Source organism: Mytilus edulis, chromosome 13 (assembly GCF_963676685.1).
Source record: "Mytilus edulis chromosome 13, xbMytEdul2.2, whole genome shotgun sequence".
Taxonomy (NCBI): domain Eukaryota; kingdom Metazoa; phylum Mollusca; class Bivalvia; order Mytilida; family Mytilidae; genus Mytilus; species Mytilus edulis.
The window spans coordinates 7,586,740-7,608,649 of NC_092356.1; the positions used below are offsets into that span (position 1 = coordinate 7,586,740).

A 21,910-nucleotide genomic window follows, 5' to 3' on the forward strand; every position below is an offset into this window, starting at 1 on the left:
TTTATATTGAGGACAGTTTAAGATTAAAGACATACACATATATGATTAAGATTTTTATAATAATCTTTATTGAAAACGCAAAACACTTGCGGTGGGTTAAAATAAAAACATTACACATTGTGTAACATGAACAAAAACATACAACATTTCAAAAAGTTCAAATTTATAATATGTAGTACTACATAAAAAATAGTTGCTGGTTCTTATAGGATGCACAAAAATGAGCCATTAACAACATGTCCTTGACGGATGCAAAATGTTCAACAAATAGCATGTACATGTATAGCTGTTTCTTTAAGCGGCAATCATATATTACAAACATGAACAACTACATGCTTTTAGTTAAAAACAAATTTTCATCCTTTAAGATACTATTGTAGTGATTCTGTAATATAATCCATCAAGTTGAATTTGTATTCGGGTGATAACACAAACCCATAAATTCATTTCGAATGACTCTATGTAAACAAATCTGAATCGAATAAACCAATTACAGCCGATTGCATTGATGGTGTAGGTAAAGGTAATATCTTTGGTTAGCTTGCTTTCTAGCGGAACCGTGAGGTCATTATTAGGTAAGGTACACATATACACATTCATGGATCTACAATCTGTCGATACCTGTATCTTGGCATTGCACAAGGTCATGTTTTTCTCTCGACTGTTTATGACGTCTTTACACTAAATCCATTGGATGTTGGATGTGTACAGATTGATTAGTTAGTCTTAGATGCATGATTGTTTTTATTAGTTGTTAGTAGCTTTGAACTAGCTGTCACTTAACTGCGAGTACTCTCAGATATGTTCATAGTGTCTTTTTGTTGTTGGGATGTAAAAGTACCCGGCCACGTCCACTTGTATTTTTGTCCATCTGACGAGTTAAGCCCTTTTTCAACTGATTTTTATAGTTCTTATATTGTACTGTTATACCGCTGTCCCATGTAAGGGAAGGGTTGGGATCCCGCTAACACGTTTAACCCCGCGACATTATGTTTGTATGTGCCTGTCCTAAGTCAGGAGCCTGTAATTCAGTGGTTGTCGTTTGTTTATGTGTTACATATTTGTGTTTCGTTCATTTTTTTCTATATTAGAAGCTATGCCATTAGTTTTCTCGTTTGAATTGTTTTACACTGTCATTTCGGAGCCTTTTACATCTGACTATGCGGTATGGGCTTTGTGCATTGTTGAAGGCCGTACGGTGACCTATAGTTGTTAAATTCTGTGTCATTTTGGTTTCTTGTGGAAAGTTGTCTCATTAGCAATCATACCACACCTCCTTTTTATATATACTTTACTTTTTTCTAAATATGAACACACGAATACACTTAAAACATGTCATACAGTTTAATATAGATAGAACTTATAATAGCTTAATCTGTTGTTTGTCGTCAAGTGGCAAGTATGTCATGCCTATCCAGTACGAGAACAAATTGGCAGTCTATATTGATGTAAGTCTTCCAAGTTGAAAACAAAAGAAATGAAATGAAAACCGAAGTACCAGTGAATTAGGGAGTACCAGTCAATCAGGGAGTACCAGTCAATGAGACAGCAAACCAACTACACAATACAATTTTTAATGTGTTTCGATTTTATTTAAAACCAACACATTCGTATAGAATATTTGTTTCGAATACCAAAAATAATGCTGAGGATATGCATATGACTTAAATAAAAATGTCCTCTTAAACAATGTATAAATGGTTTTAAAAGATATCATGCAAAATAATTTGAATTTTGTTTTCTTTTTAAAAAATCAAACAGTTAGTGGATGTGTATCACAGAACAACACATCTTTACAGCATTACATTACATTCCCATATACAGTTGATTTGTTGTCACACATGAAATTTAAGCGTTGATCACACATAACATGTACATAGCAAAATTGTTAGTATTGTCTTTAATCTGAATATAACTGTACAGATTGTTACAATCAATTAATTTAGATTTATAGCAAAGAAAACACAAATAAATAGAAGATATAATGGATGACTTAACACACAAACAGAACCGAGTCCGAATAAACTCATTGTCTGAAAGAATGATTCATGTTAATTTATGTTTCACGTCGAAAAGAAAAACATTTGATTTTCCTTCATAATTACAAACAAGAAGAGTATTTTCTTTTTTGTTAAAATAAATTCCCAACGGTTTATTCAATCCATCTGATTCAGTTAGAAGTTCTCTATGATGTTTACCATCATCAGATACAACTATTACAGTGTGTGTCATCGCATTAGTGACATAGACATTCCCCTCGTTATCTGTTGTCACACCTCGTAAATCTCGAAATTTAACCTTTTTAAACTTCCACATTAACTTTCCTTCTAACGAGCAGCAGTATATTGTTGAATTGTTTTTACAGACCAACCTGTCTCTGTCTACTGTAATGTCGTTGATCAAGGATGGAGGTACCCGTATAGTACGTATTACTTTACCTGTCAGGTCTATCACATGTATTGTTCTCTTATCAATAATAACGTACAGGTTAGTATCATTATATGATATTCCCCAGCAGTTATCTCTGGTCTTACTGATTGTACTGGTGACAGAACGTGTAGATATATTTATTATCAGTATGATACAGTCAATACAGGATACTGCTACAGTATTACTATCTATCTCTGTTATATAACGTGGTTCATAGGACAGAGAAATGTGATCGATATCAGAACCGTCTGAATTACAAATAATAAGTTGTTCATTCAAATAGTCGTCAAATACTAATGTATTGCCTATTTTGATACAGCTAGAAATCATCGGATTCTGATTCTTTGAGTTTTTAATATTTAACTGTTGGCGCAAAGTGACAGAAACAGGAAGGTTGGTTTTGACAGATGTTTGATCCTGCATTTCTTTGTTTGGTTCATTTTCTAAAATAAATAATCAAGTATTGAATTAGTTACTTCACCAATCGATTATCTTATTTATAATGCAGTTTACAAAAAATTACAGTAAAGTGGATTAAAGAATGTAAACAAAAATAATTTTGCATTCTATATTATGTATAATAATTGATTTTTTCACCACCTCTTTTCTCTCCAGTGTTAACGATGTATTTGAATAATTGTCACTTGGAACTCGTATAATTAAAAAAAAACCGTAAAAAAGTTACATGAAAAGTGTAAAATGACAGAGATTGATAAACAGATATATGTAGAGCACAGTCATGTAATTGATTTACCAATACAGTAAAATATATGTTTGACTTCATTTATCCGAATAACGGAAAAAAGGGGGGATCTCTTTCTATATTAAGGATTTTCAAAGAGGTTTCGCTAGGAAAGGTGCCTTTTTTATGTATCAAATATATCAGTGGGTTGTTATCCATTCTTTTGATGTGTTTGTGCTCTTGGTTTTGACCTTTGCTTAGGGACTGTCCGTTAAGAAATTTTCTCGGAGTTCGGTATTTTTGTTATTTTACGTTTTGCAATTCTACCCAGGTAAAATGTAAATGAGTATATAATTTTTATCTTTCTATTGAATATCTGTATATATGTGTTTCCACTTTTTAATCAAATTAAAAAAAAGTACTGATAACTAAGAATTATTTGAACGGGTAATAAATGTGTCATGAAATAAATTCATGGGTCGTGACATTTTAATGTACGAGGGCGTTTTTCAATAAAAGCGTATATTTCAGACTTAAAGAAAATGGAAAATCAACTTGTCTAAAATTTAATACCTCTATTATAGACCTGTTTGTAAACAAAAGTGCAATCTTAAATACTCCTTAAAATGATATTTTTTTCATAATTTGAGTACTGTTTCGTAGGGGACTTTTGTCCCCTACGAAACTGCTTCTAAACACACATATGTTTGCAATTTTAAATGTTTCCTATAGACATTCAAGTTTGTTTACTTTATATACTAGGAATCTATTTATTTTCTGAATTGGAGAACCATTTTTTATCGATAAAGATTAGACAGTACTTCACATATGAAGGTACAACTCGTGTTACGTAGTGGACATTTTGATGCGTTTCGTAGGTGACAAATCCGTTTCGTAGTGGACAAAAAGTTTCGTAGTTGACATCAACCCTATTCTATGTTAATAAAAACATAATAAAAATTACATGAAACAAACCCTTGGTATTTGCTTTGCACGAATATAATTGAAAAAAGAGTAAAGAAGACTGCATGGTAGTGGTAGTGTCCCTTACGAAACGTTTCTCTCCCATACTTGTTTCGTAGGTGACCGTTTCGTAGGGGACGTATTCACATGTTTTATTTTTTCCCACAATTTGTTTTCTTGAAAATGAATGAAACATTTAACACTGAACGTAAAGCAAACAGCAATTAATAGATTGATCTTTTTATGACCTTACAAGTCTGGAAACATGTCTCTGCGGATTGTGGTGGCCGATGATTAGTTTCATGAACAAATATTCTTGCTAAATATATTTTTTTAATGATTTGGGAGAACATAAATATTATAATTATGCACATCTTAGAACATGATGTCTTTCGATGAGCCCCCAACTAACTACGATAGAAAAATCGGTACAAATCTATCCGTTTAAGACCAAGGTGTCGCCTCCGGGATTTTTCATGTAGTTATGTGGGATGTATAAATACGCATCCACGTCAGTTCAGAATTAGAACGTTGAATATGATGTAAGATAAAGATTTGCAATCCACGAAAAGAAATTATCCACAGTATTCATTATGACTCACACAAGGGTGACTGAAGAATAGAAATATGGTCCCTATTGGTCTTCCTCCGACCGGCAGTAAAACCCTTGCAAAGTTGGGCGTCCATTCGGCTGTGCGGGATTTATCAAGTACGCAGCCACGTTCGGTCAGATTGGGGACGTTAGACCTGAAGCCCCGTGTAAAGCGAGATCAACGATCTTTGCACGTTAAGAATACTTGCTACAACTCTTTGAGCGGTTCGTAGGTGGCCTATTGTTACGCTAAATTTCTGTGCCTATCCTATATACCCTCATTTTCCTGTAGCAGACTAAATATCCCCGACCTTCATCCCGACTTCTATTACATACAGGAATTATCTATCGTGTTTATTGTATGTTTGATATCGTCCTTAACCTGCAATCAACAATCAATCATTATAACTCAATCTTAAATGGTCCAGATTAAGTTAATTTGAGGTACAAATTACGTAAAAAAGAAAAGGAAATACGGGGTTTTTTTTTCAATTGTCAGTTGTATTTGTGACCATTTAAACCAACAATAAGCTTTCACCGGCAATGTTGGCTAGTAGAGCGGTTTTGTTTTTTTAATAGGAATTTTAAATTGTCTCACTTTACAGACAGTACTTGCATTTTAAATGTATTCTTAATTTGTTCTCGTCTTGAAAATTTATGAAATATTTGCCATTGATCGTAAAGCAAACAACAAGTAAGCAACTGATATTTAATGATGTTACTAGTAAGAAAACATGTCTCTGCGGATTGTGGTGACCGATGTTTAGTTTCGTTCAAAATATTCTTCATGAATAAAACTTTAATTTTTAATGTGGGGAAAATGTAAATCATAAATATGCACATACTATTGAAGGATAACTTTCTTCAAAAATTTCTGGTTTGGAGCAAGCTTTGCAAGGGAGCCCCTCTACTACCCACGATAGAAAAATTGGAACACATTGCTCCGTTTTAAGGCTACTGTTTCTCCTCAAGTGACTTCACGTAGTTCTGTGAGATGTATACATACGTATCCACTTCAAATCAGAATAGGACGTTTAAAAAGAACTAGGGTAATGACAGCTGTCCCCAATCTGACCGTACTTAATACATCCCGCACAGCCAAAAAATCGCCCAGCTTAGGCGAATGTTGTACTACCGGTTGGAAGAAGACCAATGGTGATCATAAATATCCTTATCCAGGCAATCGTTGTCGCCGACTGTCATGATATTTGGTAACTCATTGATGACATGCTATATAAAAATACTTTCAGATAAAGGTTTATATGCAAATTTTGTTTAAACCACGAAATCAAATAACCTTAATCCACGATAATAAATAATCCACAATTATTCAGTATGACTCCTCCCAAGTCAGAGATGCAAACAGTTTTTTTTTCCTGTCAGACATTGGGGCCTACAGGGTACGAAGTTTTGACAGACCCATCACATTTCTGCCAGACCTATATTTTCACTCAAAATAATCTATGTAAAAACTTTGTAATATGTCTATAAATAACAATGAAATGTAACTGTTTCCTGTTAAGGGGTTTCCCGAATTTTCCCGCTAAAAAGCACATGGCTTTCAACAATTTCCAAGAGAGTCCGGGGAATAGAAATATGATCACCATCTTCCTCCGACCGTCAGTACAACCTCCGCCTAAGCTGGGCGATTGTTTTGCTGTGCGGGATGTATCAAAAACGGTCAGAATGGAGACGTTAAATCCGATGCCGATTGTAAAGAACTTGACACGCTCATGGCACGTTAAGAACCCATTCAGCAAATCATTGAGCGGTCCGTAGGTGGCCTGTTGAAAGGTTAAATTTCGGCCCCTATCCAATATACCCTCATTTTTCGGTGGCAGTCCAAATTTACATGACCTTCCTCCCGGACGACCTCTTTTACATGTACAGGACCTACCTATTGTTTTTATTGTTAATTTGTTCTCGGCAAGTACATGCATGAAATATTTGCCACTTGACGTTCAGAAACCAATAATCAACAATCAATCATTATGACTCAATCTTAAATGTTCAAGATTAAATTTATTTAAGGTTCAAATTACATTAAGGAATAACAGGACTTTTACTGTTTTTGCCAGTTTAATTTGTGACCATTTAAACAAACAATAAGCTTTCCTGAATAATGGTTCTAATATGTATTATAGGTCTAAAGCAACACTGTTTAATCTGGACATATGTCTTTCTGTCTGATGTCATGAAACTTAGCATGTCAGTCGTTGTTTCTTGTCAAATCTCATTGTATTTTTGTTTCATTTGGGGAATGTGGTATAGGTTTGTGATCATGTACCCTGACACGTCCGCATGTATTTTAGTTCATCTGATGAGTTAAGCCTTTTTCAACTGGTTTTTATAGTTCGTTCTTATGTTGTACTATTATACCACTGTCCCAGGTTAGGGGGAGGGTTGGGATCCCGCTAACATGTTTAACCCCGCCACATTCTATATGTATGTACCTGTGCCAAGTCAGGAGCCTGTAATTCAGTAATTGCCGTTTGTCTATGGGTTACATTAATAAGGCCGTTAGTTTTCTTGTTTGAATTGTTTTACATTGTCATTTCGGGGCTTTTTATAGCTGACTATGTATTTGGGCTTTGATCATTGTTGAAGGCCTTACGGTGACCTATAGTTGTTAATTTCTGTGTCATTTTGGTCTCTTGTGGAGAGTTGTCTCATTAGCAATCATACAACATCTTCTTTTTATATATATATACCTCCCTAATTTCTAAATATGAACACACAAATACACTTAAAACATGTCATACAGTTTAATATAAATAGAACTTATAATAGCTTAATCTGTTGTTTGTTAAATTTGTTGAAATGGTGAAATTTAGAGACTTTAGTCTAATGTTGTGCTTCTGAAAGTTTAATTTGATGAAAGCCGTACGCGTATTATTACCAAGTAATATTTGTTTCTCATTGGGAAGTTGGTTTTTTTGACAATTATTTAGAGATAGTCAGAAGGTTAACCACTATACCTAACTTATAATTTAATATAAAAAAAGATGTGGTATGATAACCAACTTGGACAGTGGTAAAACATAAGAAGACTAAAAAAATCAGTTGAAAAAGGCTTAACTAATCAGATGGATACAACTAGAAATACATCTAACAAAAACGCAGTGTGAACGTGGCCGGGTACTTGTACATCCCAACAACAAAAAGACACTAAGTACAGAACTGAAAGTACTAGCAGTTACTAACAGATAGTTCAAAGTCAATAACAACTAATAACAAAAATCATGGATCTAACACTAAAGTTAAGTCTGCTGCCTTCATCTGAACAAGAACCCCAAGGAGGAGTGGGGAACAAAGATATGGTCACTAAGGTCTTCTACCTACCGGCAGTAGAACCCATGCCAAAGTGGAGCGTGATGTTGGCTTTGTTGGATGTACAAGTACGCAGCCAATTCCGGTCAGGAAGAGGACGTTTAATCCGAAGCCTCATGTAGAGAGACTGACATGCTCTCTGTACAGTAAGACCTCTTGCAATTAATCTCTGCAAGGTCTGCAGGTGGCCAGTTGTAAGTCAAATTTTCTGTCTGTGTCTAATATTCACTCATTTCTCAGTATCAGTCAAAATTCTCCCGACCTGCATCCCAAACAACCTCTTTAACATAACTTACCTAATGTATTTATTCTTATATACCTATATGGAGTTATTTTCTTTCAGAACGTCAGGTTATTCATTTTCAGAATCACCCCGGACGATACCATGTTTCAATGATATACATTTATGCTCCAAGGCATAAAATAATGACCTGTGTGAGGTCATTATTTTCCTTGATAAACATGCAATCTATGATTTACTTCAAAACTTTATTCGTCTAATAGTTTTTTGTTGCCGATTTGGAAATTTATTTTTTAAAGTTCAATCGATAGGTGTAAAAGAAACCGTCATTGTAGTCCCGCATTTTAGTTTTAGAAACAAATAACGTGAAGTTTTGTTAATTTATCGCTACAATAAAGAAACATTATCATGTATGTCAGATGAATTTTAATGTAGACTTTCATAATATCAATCCAGATTTAACATATTCGTGTGTAAGATTTTGAAAATCTTATTGAGTCAAACTGAATAGGTTGATTGATTTTTGGTTGCTTGCTTAACGTCCAGTGGCAAATATTTCATGCATGTTCAGAACGATACACACTGAATAGGAAATCATACTGTGACCTCCATGTATTTATATTCGTCTTCGTGTCAGTTCTTAACTTTTTAAAATTTATGTATACCTTTTACTCTATCAGATGATCAACTAATAAGATAATCTTATATTTTATCTATTGAATAACATTAACGTAACTCACGAAAGGGTCGGGTGCGGAGGGTATATAATTATATCCTGATTATCTTTTAATAAAATGTATTGCTATTCAAAAGACAATCTTTCTGAATTTTTCGATTCAAGTAAAATTGTTAAAAAAATAACCACTTTTCCGCAACAGAAATAACATAACAAATAGAAAAAAAAACATACCTCCTCCCCCTTTTCCATAAGCTAAGTGGTACAATAAATTACTTACAATGTGTCTTGTATTTGTCATACACCGTTATCGGATGGTAACAATAAATTTGTGTCTTACTTCATGCAGTTACAGTAATATTTTTATTGTGTATGGATAATGATTTTTAAAAGGTTTATATCTAAATCATTTAGTAAGTTTTATTTCACATTCTACATGAGCCGCAGGGCGTATTAAAACCTGAACGCATTAGAAAGGAATATCCCACTTTAGTATTATCGGTAAAATAGGATACTAAATTTTACAAATCTTTATAGAATTAATATTTTTTGACGGTATATAAGTCAGATAATGCATACTTGAAGGTTTTTCTTGTCGTAAAACACACCTCGGGGTGTCAGGATTGTTCAAAGAAAGACCTCCCTCCGGTCGGTCTTTCATTTGATCAATCCTGACACCCCTCGGTGTGTTCTACGACAAGAAAAACCTTAAAATATGCATTATCTATAACTTAAATTGTTCTCGTCCTAAACATGCATGACATATTTGCCACAGGACATTTCGCAAACAAAAACCAATCAATTTTGTCCGAGGGAATTGGAACCTTTGGAATTTTAGGGAAAAATGTCTTATAAATCATATCGACACTGACACACTGCCTACTGAGCTTGGGGGATTACTCAGTTTTTCAAGCAACACTGGTATCAACTTCAAATAACACTTTACAAATTTTCGTGTTCGAAGTCCTTATCTTGATTGCAATTCACGAGGAGCTCGCAAACTGTAACATTTAGTCTGGTATTAGGCTTAAAATAATTTCAATTTGTTTTGTCAACTCTCCCAGGTATTGTATTTGGTTTTGGCGAGGAGCATCACTGAATAAACCTCAATTGTCGAAATAATCGTTGGTGCAATAACATTGGTACCGTTAGTGTTATTGATATCCAGGGATGTACAAATATGCTGGGACGTTAGGGACTTTATTACTAAAAATGATATAAAAATAGCTAAATTCATCTAATTTCAACTTTTTCCGAGGTAGTGGGAACAGTAATTTCTTATTTCATCACAAATCATGAAATAAGAAACGTTTATACATTATTCACATCTGTATTTTTTTAAACCGGACCTGTCCACAGAACGGAAAATGCATGATAAGGCCACTTTCCTAACTATAATTCAAAAAAAAATATTACAAATCCAAAAATCTTCAGATGTTCATAGAGGGGTGGTACCTGCACGGAAGAACGCAAAATGAAATTTGCATTTCACGATGAACGAACAATTAAAAAATCGCACGTTGATCTTTTTACCGATTTCACGAAACACGGTGAATAACGAACCTTTTTCATGGATGCACGTGAAATAAAAATGGCAAATCCCATTGCATGAAATTAACCCTTTACCACCCTCTTCATATGGTATCATTCTGTTGGATATTTGTTTTTAAATATGTGTTCTATATATTGGCATTGTGACTTTTCACTAAAGAAAAATTCTGATCCCCAATTTGATAAAAAAAAAAAATGGTGGTCAAGCAGAGTATAAAAAAATATATTCTGAATGTAGATTTTCTCTAGACCTTATAGTGTTAAATTTAAAACAAAAATAATTTAATTGATAGAGTCGAAAAAAAAATCTGACTCAGACAAAAAACTATGACCCCACTTTTTTTTAAGTTAAATGGTTGCTCCCTTACAACAAAGACTGCGTAGAAATACATTTCCATAGAAAAGCACTGACCGATTTGACCTGGTATAATACTAAAATTTCAAATTTGACGAAGGTAAAGTAATTACAACTGTTTCAGAGGTTGCGTATTTACACATTTTTAAATGTTTACCTTACATTGACGCAATACGAAAAGTTATTAACCAATGACTTAAACAAACATTATAAATTGGTCACTTAATACAATTCAGTGTCTGAGGACTGGTCGTAAATAAGAGGTCTAATACAGAAAACATGGTTAGTACAGAATTTTTACAAGCTTTTAACTTCCGTTTTTTTTGGTTCAAAAAGGTGACAGAAAATGGATGTGTGTATTACGCAATATATAAGATTTCAATAAGTTTGATGTTAGAGTTTTTGTTATTTTTTATGTTATACTATTTTTTTACTTTTCTTCGAGTGTATACAAATATGCATCATCGAAAGGGTTAAAATATTCGGAATTATCAACCGTAAAATATTATTTTCTTAAGGGTGCATTCATAAGTGAAAGACATTTTAAGGGTGGACAATCTTGGATATGCACCGCTTCGAATTGGAAACCTTAATTCAATTATACCAAAGGTGCCCTTCAAACCATTGAATATATATGTTACAGAACCTCTTGCACATGTTCTACTATTGAAACAAATTGTCAAAATACATAAGTCAGTCAGAGATATATTTCGTGACTTAAAATGTGTTATATCATATTTACAACAAATCAAACTCTTTCAAATACTTTTTTATTCGTCACTCTAAGGACTGCTAACATGGCCGTTGCAATATTGCTTACATAGGATCGCGACATCATTTTGATGGGAGATAACTCGTGTAAAAATCAAGACTGAAAGGGTTATCTATCGGTGATTAAAATTGAAATTCATTGCACCTTAAAAATATTTAGGATAATTCTTATTAAAATGAAAGTTCATATTGATCATGCATGAGTCTTCCTACAGTAATGTTTATCCTCAGTCAGCTTTTGCTAGTACTTTTTAAATTACTGGTTAATAGAGGTGTCTATCAAATTAATATTTGTTGACGGTATATAAGTCAGATAATGCATACTTGAAGGTTTTTCTTGTCGTAGAACACACCTCGGGGTGTCAGGATTGTTCAAAGAAAGACCTCTCTCCGGTCGGCCTTTCATTTGATCAATCCTGACACCCCTCGGTGTGTTCTACGACAAGAAAAACCTTAAAATATGCATTATCTATAACTTAAATTGTTCTCGTCCTAAACATACATGACATATTTGCCACAGGACATTTCGCAAACAAAAACCAATCAATTTTGTCCGAGGGAATTGGAACCTTTGGAATTTTAGGAAAAAATGTCTTATAAATCATATCGACACTGACACACTGCCTACTGAGCTTGGGGGATTACTCAGTTTTTCAAGCAACACTGGTATCAACTTCAAATAACACTTTACAAATTTTCTTGTTCGAAGTCCTTATCTTGATTGCAATTCACGAGGAGCTCGCAAACTGTAACATTTAGTCTGGTATTAGGCTTACAATAATTTCAATTTGTTTTGTCAACTCTCCCAGGTATTGTATTTGGTTTTGGCGAGGAGCATCACTGAATAAACCTCAATTGTCGAAATAATCGTTGGTGCAATAACATTGGTACCGTTAGTGTTATTGATATCCAGGGATGTACAAATATGTTGGGACGTTAGGGACTTTATTACTAAAAATGATATAAAAATAGCTGAATTCATCTAATTTCAAATTTTTCCGAGGTAGTGGGAACAGTAATTTCTTATTTCATCACAAATCATGAAATAGGAAACGTTTATACATTATTCACATCTGTATTTTTTTAAACCGGACCTGTCCACAGAACGGAAATTTGCATGATAAGGCCACTTTCCTAACTATAATTCAAAAAAAATATTACAAATCCAAAAATCTTCAGATGTTCATAGAGGGGTGGTACCTGCACGGAAGAACGCAAAATGAAATTTGCATTTCACGATGAACGAACAATTAAAAAATCGCACGTTGATCTTTTTACCGATTTCACGAAACACGGTGAATAACGAACTTTTTTTTTTTAAATAAGAGGTCTAATACAGAAAACATGGTTAGTACAGATTTTTTACAAGCTTTTAACTTCCGTTTTTTTTTTGGTTCAAAAAGGTGAAAGAAAATGGATGTGTGTATTACGCAATATATAAGATTTCAATAAGTTTGATGTTAGAGTTTTTGTTATTTTTTATGTTATACTATTTTTTTACTTTTCGTCGAGTGTATACAAATATGCATCATCGAAAGGGTTAAAATATTCGGAATTATCAACCGTAAAATATTATTTTCTTAAGGGTGCAGTCATAAGTGAAAGACATTTTAAGGGTTGACAATCTTGGATATGCACCGCTTCGAATTGGAAACCTTAATTCAATTATACCAAAGGTGCCCTTCAAACCATTGAATATATATGTTACAGAACCTCTTGCACATGTTCTACTATTGAAACAAATTGTCAAAATACATAAGTCAGTCAGAGAAATATTTCGTGACTTAAAATGTGTTATATCATATTTACAACAAATCAAACTCTTTCAAATACTTTTTTATTCGTCACTCTAAGGACTGCTAACATGGCCGTTGCAATATTGCTTACATAGGATCGCGACATCATTTTGATGGGAGATAACTCGTGTAAAAATCAAGACTGAAAGGGTTATCTATCGGTGATTAAAATTGAAATTCATTGCACCTTAAAAATATTTAGGATAATTCTTATTAAAATGAAAGTTCATATTGATCATGCATGAGTCTTCCTACAGTAATGTTTATCCTCAGTCAGCTTTTGATAGTACTTTTTAAATTACTGGTTAATAGAGGTGTCTATAAAATTAATATTTGTTGACGGTATATAAGTCAGATAATGCATACTTGAAGGTTTTTCTTGTCGTAGAACACACCTCGGGGTGTCAGGATTGTTCAAAGAAAGACCTCTCTCCGGTCGGTCTTTCATTTGATCAATCCTGACACCCCTCGGTGTGTTCTACGAAAGAAAAACCTTAAAATATGCATTATCTATAACTTAAATTGTTCTCGTCCTAAACATGCATGACATATTTGCCACAGGACATTTCGCAAACAAAAACCAATCAATTTTGTCCGAGAGAATTGGAACCTTTGGAATTTTAGGAAAAAATGTCTTATAAATCATATCGACACTGACACATTGCCTACTGAGCTTGGGGGATTACTCAGTTTTTCAAGCAACACTGGTATCAACTTCAAATAACACTTTACAAATTTTCGTGTTCGAAGTCCTTATCTTGATTTCAATTCACGAGGAGCTCGCAAACTGTAACATTTAGTCTGGTATTAGGCTAAAACATCCTAAACATGCACAACATAATACAAGACTTATATGAAAAATGATGATCATATTTGCTATTTATAGTTTCTCCCAATCTACTATATTTCTGCGTAGACTTGGATTCTGCATGATGGCTTTTGAAATTTTACATCATGATTTATACTATTATTCCTTCAGAAAAGAAGTCTAAATATTAAGGTCAAAAAGAGACAATTTTATGTAACTTTTGTTAGTCGACGAGTGCTCTTCACTAAACTATTTTTAAATTAAAAAAGGAAATGAAATTCTTTCTCTACCTAGTTTCAGTGTCTGCTTGGTTTTAGACTGCGAATAATGGCTTTTGGCATCTTTATAAACAGAACGCAGTTTAAATTCATAACATGTTTCAGGTAGCAGATTTTGAAGTGTGTACATGCGTCGTCCATTACCTCCTTCCACTACATCTTTAGAAGAGAAAGTCCTGACAGACAGGTTATTTATTCCTTGAGGAGGTCGATGATGAAGCTCATACGATAGGCACTCGTCTTGGACATCAATAATCAGTGCATTCAACTATGTCAAATCTTCTAGTGAATAAATGAAAATGTAATCGATCTACCTGGATATCTTTTAGTTATTCAGAGAAAGAAGATAATAATCTAAGGCGGTTAATGTCGTACAATTAAGCGAAAAATACAGACAACTTCGTGTTCAATGAAAAAATATGACAGGACAGATACATATTCTGCTAAAGGATTTTCGGTTACTACATGTATCGTGAAAGAAGCTCAAAATCGTAAACCGAGATATTAATTATCACCAGAGGACAGATTGACAAATATGTAAGGTTTATTTTAAAATAGTTCTACAAGTTGTATTCGGGAATATTACCGTAGGAAAATAGAGGTCGAACTTCTGGCATCGTCAAAAGAGTAGGTCCAATAAAGGCCGATTTTGGCCTCACATTTCAGGTTCATCTGATGAAAGATTTGAACATTTTTCAAACACTTAAGTGTCTACTTCAGTAGGTTCAATTAGTTTATGTGAAAGATTTGAACTGATTTAGTCATTAAAGACGCTCCAATTCAAGCTTTATATGAAAAATCTATCATAAATGCCATAATAGGTAACTTTTTAGATGGTTTGGGTCAAAAGTGAAAGTGGCCGCATCCGTGTTCACTCTCATCCTTTATATATGTTATGTATCATCATCAAATACAACTAACATTTAAATATTAAGAATAAACATAAATGTCGTCACTTCCATTTAAGACAGAAACCGTCTAAAATTTAACTCAAATGCTAAAATTGTGAAGATTTCAGTTATTTAGCATGACTTATTGATGCTAGTATTCGATATATGTGCATTTTATTGTAAAAAAACAGCCCATATTTATGTAATAGAAGTATTCTACTTTCCAATAAATAGCTAAAAGTTTACATTTTAACAATTTTGTAAAACTGCTATATTTTGAAGCCAAAAAGGGGTCTCACTGTCTCGTGGTCGTATAATTGTAGAATTGCGTTGTGTTATGAAGTGAGAAAAAGACGTCTATACAAATAAACGATTCAATGCTGGAATAAATTGACGTTAACACATAGCAAACATGCCGTTACATATAGAGAGCGCTAACGCGTATAGCTACATGTATGTTTCGCGTAATGTGATTGTCTCTATTTATCCTCGACAAACTCGGGGTCGCGAGTTGGTGCAATTAAAATCTCAATGAACAATTTATCCAAATTAAGAAAATTATCTATAAATGAAAAGAAATGAAATATTTGAAACTTTCAAGTCTATGAATCACATATACAACTATCTCTGAATCAAGTTGCGATTAAAAAATGTTCTCAATTATAATTACAGTCTCTGATTGCGGTTTTGTAAACGAACACTTCTTCTAAGGATTTGCGATTCATCATTGTCAAAATAATTGTAACGATTAGATTGTATATCTTTTTTCTAGGTTGTTTATTTCTGAAGATTTGTTGGAATAAATTCATCTGTTGGTACAAAATATCAAACGTTTGAGAGCAGAGAAAACTAAAATAATTAAAACCTTCAACGGTACAAAGTTAAATCTCTTAAAATTTAAGACTGGTAAACAAACAAAATAATCCGGATGGTGTCAAAACATATAAATTTGTAACGTTAAACAATCGATTAATGTAAGATAACAATAAAAACTGTCATTACCTAGTTTCAGTGTCTGCTTGGTTTTAGACTCCGAATAATGGCTTTTGGCATCTTTATAAACAAAACGCAGTTTAAATTCATAAAATGTTTCAGGTAGCAGATTTTGAAGTATGTACATGCGTCGTCCATTTTCCCATTCCTCTACATCTTTAGAAGAGAAAGTCGTGACAGGCAAGTTATCTGTTCCGTGAGGAGGTCGATGATCAAGCTCATACGATAGGCACTCGTCTTGGACATCAATAAACCATTCAAAGGTTATTGAACAATCAGTGTATTCAACTATGTCGAATTTTCTAGGAGCTGTAATGGAGAAATGAAAAGTCATCAATATTCCTGGATATCTTTTAGTTATTCAGATAAAGAGGAGAATGATCTCAGTAGAAAAATGCCAAACAATTATGCCAAAAATATAGACAACGTCGTTATCAATGATACTTACAAGCAAACAATCACACGTTCTTTTAAAGCAGTTCCTACATGTATTGTGAAACAAGCTTCAAATCGTATAAAAAGTAATCATCAACCGAGCGCAGATTGGTAAATATATCAGGTTTATTCTTAAATATTACTCTTGGTGAATATGTCAAAGCGACAACCATCCGACCATAGAGCAAACAACAGCCGAAGGCAACCAATGGGTCTTCAATGTAGCGAGAATTCCCGCACCCGTAGGTGTCCTTCAGCTGGCCCCTAAAATATGCATAATAGTACAGTGATAATGGACGTCATACTAAACTCCGAATTATACACAAGAAACTAAAATTTAAAATCATACAAGACTAACAAAGGCCAGAGGCTCCTGACTTGGGACAGGCGCAAAATTGCGGCGGGGTTAAACATGTTTATGAGATCTCAACCCTCCCCCTATACCTCTAGCCAATGTAGAAAAGTAAAAGAATAACAATACGCACATTAAAATTCAGTTTAAGAGAAGTCCGAGTCCGATGTCAAAAGATGTAACAAAAGAAAATAAATAAAATGACAATAATACATAAATAACAACAGACTACTAGCAGTTAACTGACATGCCAGCTCCAGACCTCAATTAAATTGATTGAAAGATTATGTCTTCATCATATGAATATCAGGTACAATCCCTCCCGTTAGGGGTTTCGTATCATACTATCATAAAATATATGAGAAGAACATAACCCGTGTCATGCCAACAAATGTTTTTTTAGAAATAAATGTGTTTAGTTCCGATGCAAAGACCCTATCAGTGAATCAATGTTAAAGCCAAAATATGCAATCTTTAATGACCTGACAACAGTATCGTAACTATATCCCCTTTTAATAAGTCTATTTAAAGGTTTTGTTAGTTTCTGAGGAGAATACTGACATTTTTGTGCTTTATAAAGAATATTTCCATAAAATTTTGGATGTGAAATACCTGAACGTATAAGATGTCTGCATGTTGAGTTATATTTACGAATTATTTCCTTATACCGGTGATAAAATTTAGTAAATGTTTTGACCAGTTTGTGATATCGAAAACCCTGGTGTAATAATTTTTCAGTAATACATAAATTTCTCTCGTTAAAATCTAATACATTGTTACATACACGAGCGAATCGTACAAGTTGAGATATATAAACACCATAAGATGGTGACAAGGGAACGTCACCATCTAAAAATGGATAATTAACAATAGGAAATGAAAAATCATCTCTTTTATCATAAATTTTTGTATTAAGCTTCCCGTTTATGATATAGATATCAAGATCGAGGAAAGGGCAGTGGTCATTGTTATCATTAGCTTTATTTAAAGTAAGTTCTACAGGATAAATTTCTTTAGTATACATACTGAAGTCGTCATTATTTAGAGCCAATATATCATCCAAATATCTAAAAGTATTGTTAAATTTTTGTATCAAATGTTGTTTTGATGGGTCTTTGCTAATTTTAGTCATAAATTGTAACTCATAACAATACAAAAACAGGTCCGCAATAAGTGGTGCACAGTTAGTCCCCATTGGAATTCCAATAACTTGACGATATACGGAATCTCCAAAGCGAACAAAAATGTTATCAAGTAAAAATTCAAGTGCATAAATAGTATCAAAGCATGTCCAATTGACATAGTTCTTTTGTTTATTGCTACTAAAAAATGATCTAAAAGAGTTTGAACATATGTACTCGCATTCCGACTTTTTAAATGCCCAGTTAATTAGGGATGTGAATTTTTTCTTAATAAGAATATGAGGCAAAGTGGTATATAGGGTAGAAAAATCAAAACTTTGAACAGATTCAAAATCACCAATATATGCATGCAATTTATCAAGTACTTCCAACGAGTTTTTGACACTCCAAAAGTAATTAATTCCACTATTTTCAAAGGCCTTATTTTAACAATTTATTATCAGGTTTTTTATTGTACTAAGTGTACTAGTAAGTAAAACAGACAATTTAGTAGTTGAACAATGGCTAGAAGATGAAATAAATCTATATTTGTAAGGTTTTTTGTGCAGCTTCGGAAGCCAGTACATAGTTGGGACTTTCATTGTGTTTGGTTCTGCTTGTAAAGAAGTAGCTAAAAGTTTATGTTTGTTACAGATGTCGTTTTCTGAAAATGAAGTCAGTTGGAATGTTGGTGAATTCGTGATTTCCTTTTGCAGAACCTCTATATAAAATTTACGTCAAACAATAATGATATTATTAGCAGCTTTATCAGCCGGGACAAAAACAAATTCCTTGGCTAGTTCTGTTAGTTTATTTTTGATACGCGAAATAGGGTTTTTATAGTTTTTGTTAAGGGTAAAATGTTCTTTAAAATGTTGTATTCGAATATCAACTATCTTCATTACTGAATTAAAAAAAGAGTCCAAAGATTTTTTGTCAGCTTTTTCCCGTTTTACCCATTTCAAACAGTAGGCACGGAGTGAGTTGTTGATGATATTACGACACTCATTCCAGTTAATAGTTGACGGGGGACGATATTTAGGTCCTTTACTGAGGAATGATTTTAACTCTCGGTCGCGAACGATGTTAAGGTCTCCTGTTATAACATGGGAAGTTGGTCCATAGGTGTATTCTGAATTACTGCAATTACACGACATAGGTGTATTTACAACATGTTTAGCAGACATAACTGTTAACATCCTAACAGGATTACTACCCATTGGGGCACAGTTGCACATCCGAGCATTATGCCTATTTAACAACATCTGCAACCAGCAGGACGACAGTGTGGTAAAATCACTTGCAAAACGCAAGCTTCTTGTACACAATGATGAAATTTTAGCTGGTTCATTGCTATTAAGCATATGCCACGGAAGTATTACCTGTAGGAGGCATATTTGAACAACCCAGTTAAAGACCGTATGGACCTCAACTATCAAGAAGACAATATACAATCACTGGAATAGGTCAACATAATTTTATTAACAGTCGTCACGTATGTGGAGTTAGAAATGAACATGAGGTTACGAAAGCTCTTACAAAGTATATATTGGCTGAAGGTAAAATGTCCCCTTTTTTCCTTCTCATAACATCCGTATTCTCCGTGGTTCAAGAACACATTAAAGTAAACAATCGTTCAAAGAGTGATATAGCAAATATGTAAATGTATTATGCCTTATTCTCAAACGAATAAAAAGTTGTATTCGGTGATATCAAATGGAAAAAAGGGCGAACTTTTGGTACCTCAAAATGTGATATTTTAGCTGTATTCTTCGGGTACCATAGTAGTTTTACTAGTTTCAACGTTTGACTCCATACTAACATGTTTGTACTTTACAATTTCATTACTTTACATGAACGCCTAGAAGTTAAATTATAAAGATACAGAAAACTCTCTTGGACATAATTTACGACAAAATAATTCCGTTATGAAGCAGTTATTGTAGTGGGATTAATAAAAAAAAAAAAAAAAAACATTGTTCGATGCTTTATCTATGGGGGTTAAATATAACACGTTTGAGAACGTAGAACTTCCAAGTACTTACAACAGTAAATAGGACAATGTAAAATCGTAAAGCAAATTTAAAAATTACTAAAAAATCCGGATGTTGTCGTTATATAAAATTGTTTCAGGTTGAACAACCATTTAATTCAAAAGCAATATCCAAATATTTACCTACCTTGTATCAGTGTCTGTTTGGTCAAAGACTCCGAATAATGGCTTTTGACATGGTTACAAACAGAACGCAGTTTACATTCATAATATGTTTCAGGTACTAGATTTTGAAGTTGATACATGCGTTGTTCATCTTCCCCTTTCAATACATCTTCAGAATATAATATTCTAACAGACCACTCATTTGTTCCTTGATGTCGATAATCAAGTTCATACGATATGCACTCGTCTGGGACATCACTTAACCATTCAATGGTTATTGAACAATCAGTGCATTCAACTATGTCAAATTTTCTAGGAGCTGTAAATAGATACACTGTACATAACTAGAGGCTCTAAAGAGCCTGTGTCGCTCAACTTGGTCTATGTGAATATTAAACAAAGGACGCAGATGGATTCATGACAAAATTGTGTTTGGGTGATGGTGATGTGTTTGTACATCTTACTTTACTGAACATTCTTGCTGCTTACAATTATCTGTATCTATAATGAACTTGGCCAAGTTAAGTTTCAGTGGAACATGTTAGTAAAAAATTACAAATTTTATGAAAATTGTTAAAAATTGAATATAAAGGACAATAACTCCTTAAGGGGGTCAATTGACCATTTTGGTAATGTTGAATTATTTTTAGGTCTTACTTTGTTCTACATTATTGCTGTTTACAGTTTATCTATATCTATAATTATATTCAAGATAATAACAAAAAAAGGCAAAATTTCCTTAAAATTACCAATTCAGGGACAGCAACCCAACAACCGGTTGTCCGATCCATCTGAAATTCCAGGGCAGATAGATCTTGACCTGATAAACAATTTTCATATTTTCTCTAAATGCTTTGGTTTTTGAGTTATAAGCCAAAAACTGCATTTTACCCCTATGTTCTATTTTTAACCGTGGCCGCCATCTTGGTTGGATGGCCGGGTCCAGGACACATTTTTTAAACTAGATACCCAAAAGATGATTGTGGCCAAGTTTGGATTAATTTGGCTCTGTAGTTTCAGAGGAGAAGATTTTTGTAAAAGATTACTAAGATTTACGAAAAATGATTAAAAATTGACTTTAAAGGGCAATAACTCCTAAAGGGGTCAACTGACCATTTCAGTCATGTTGACTTATTTGTTAATCTTACTTTCCTGGACATTATTGCTGTGTACAGTTTATCTCTACCTATAACTATATTCAAGATAATAACCAAAAACAGCAAAATTTCCTTTAAATTACCAATTTAGGGGCAGCAACCCAACAATGGGTTGTCAGATTCATCTGAAAATTTCCGGGCAGATAGATCTTGACCCGATAAACAAATTTATCCCATGTCAGATTTGCTCTAAATGCTTTGGATTTTAAGTTATAAGCCAAAAACTGCATTTTACCCCTATGTTCTATTTTTAGCCATGGCGGCCATCTTGGTTGGTTGACTGGGTCACCGGACACATTTTCAAAACTAGATACACCTATAATGATTGTGG

The 21,910-nt window shown here is 33.5% G+C and overlaps 2 protein-coding genes across 2 annotated transcripts in view; both read right to left on the minus strand.

Moving 5' to 3' along the window:
* LOC139502004 (uncharacterized) overlaps nt 1-21,910 on the minus strand; it is a 165,999-nt gene that overhangs the window by 118,021 nt on the left and 26,068 nt on the right. Inside the window, exon 6 of the mRNA XM_071291323.1 lies at nt 20,445-20,741. Coding sequence (XP_071147424.1) covers nt 20,445-20,741 — 297 coding nt within the window. The remainder of the gene's footprint in view (nt 1-20,444; nt 20,742-21,910) is intronic.
* On the minus strand, nt 1,532-19,484 carry LOC139501811 (uncharacterized). Its single transcript, XM_071291029.1, has 4 exons — nt 19,406-19,484; nt 16,511-16,665; nt 14,486-14,741; nt 1,532-2,873 (listed from the first exon to the last, which is right to left on the minus strand). Exons 1-4 carry the CDS (start codon nt 19,482-19,484, stop codon nt 2,047-2,049), a joined length of 1,317 nt encoding a protein of 438 aa, XP_071147130.1. The 3' UTR covers nt 1,532-2,046.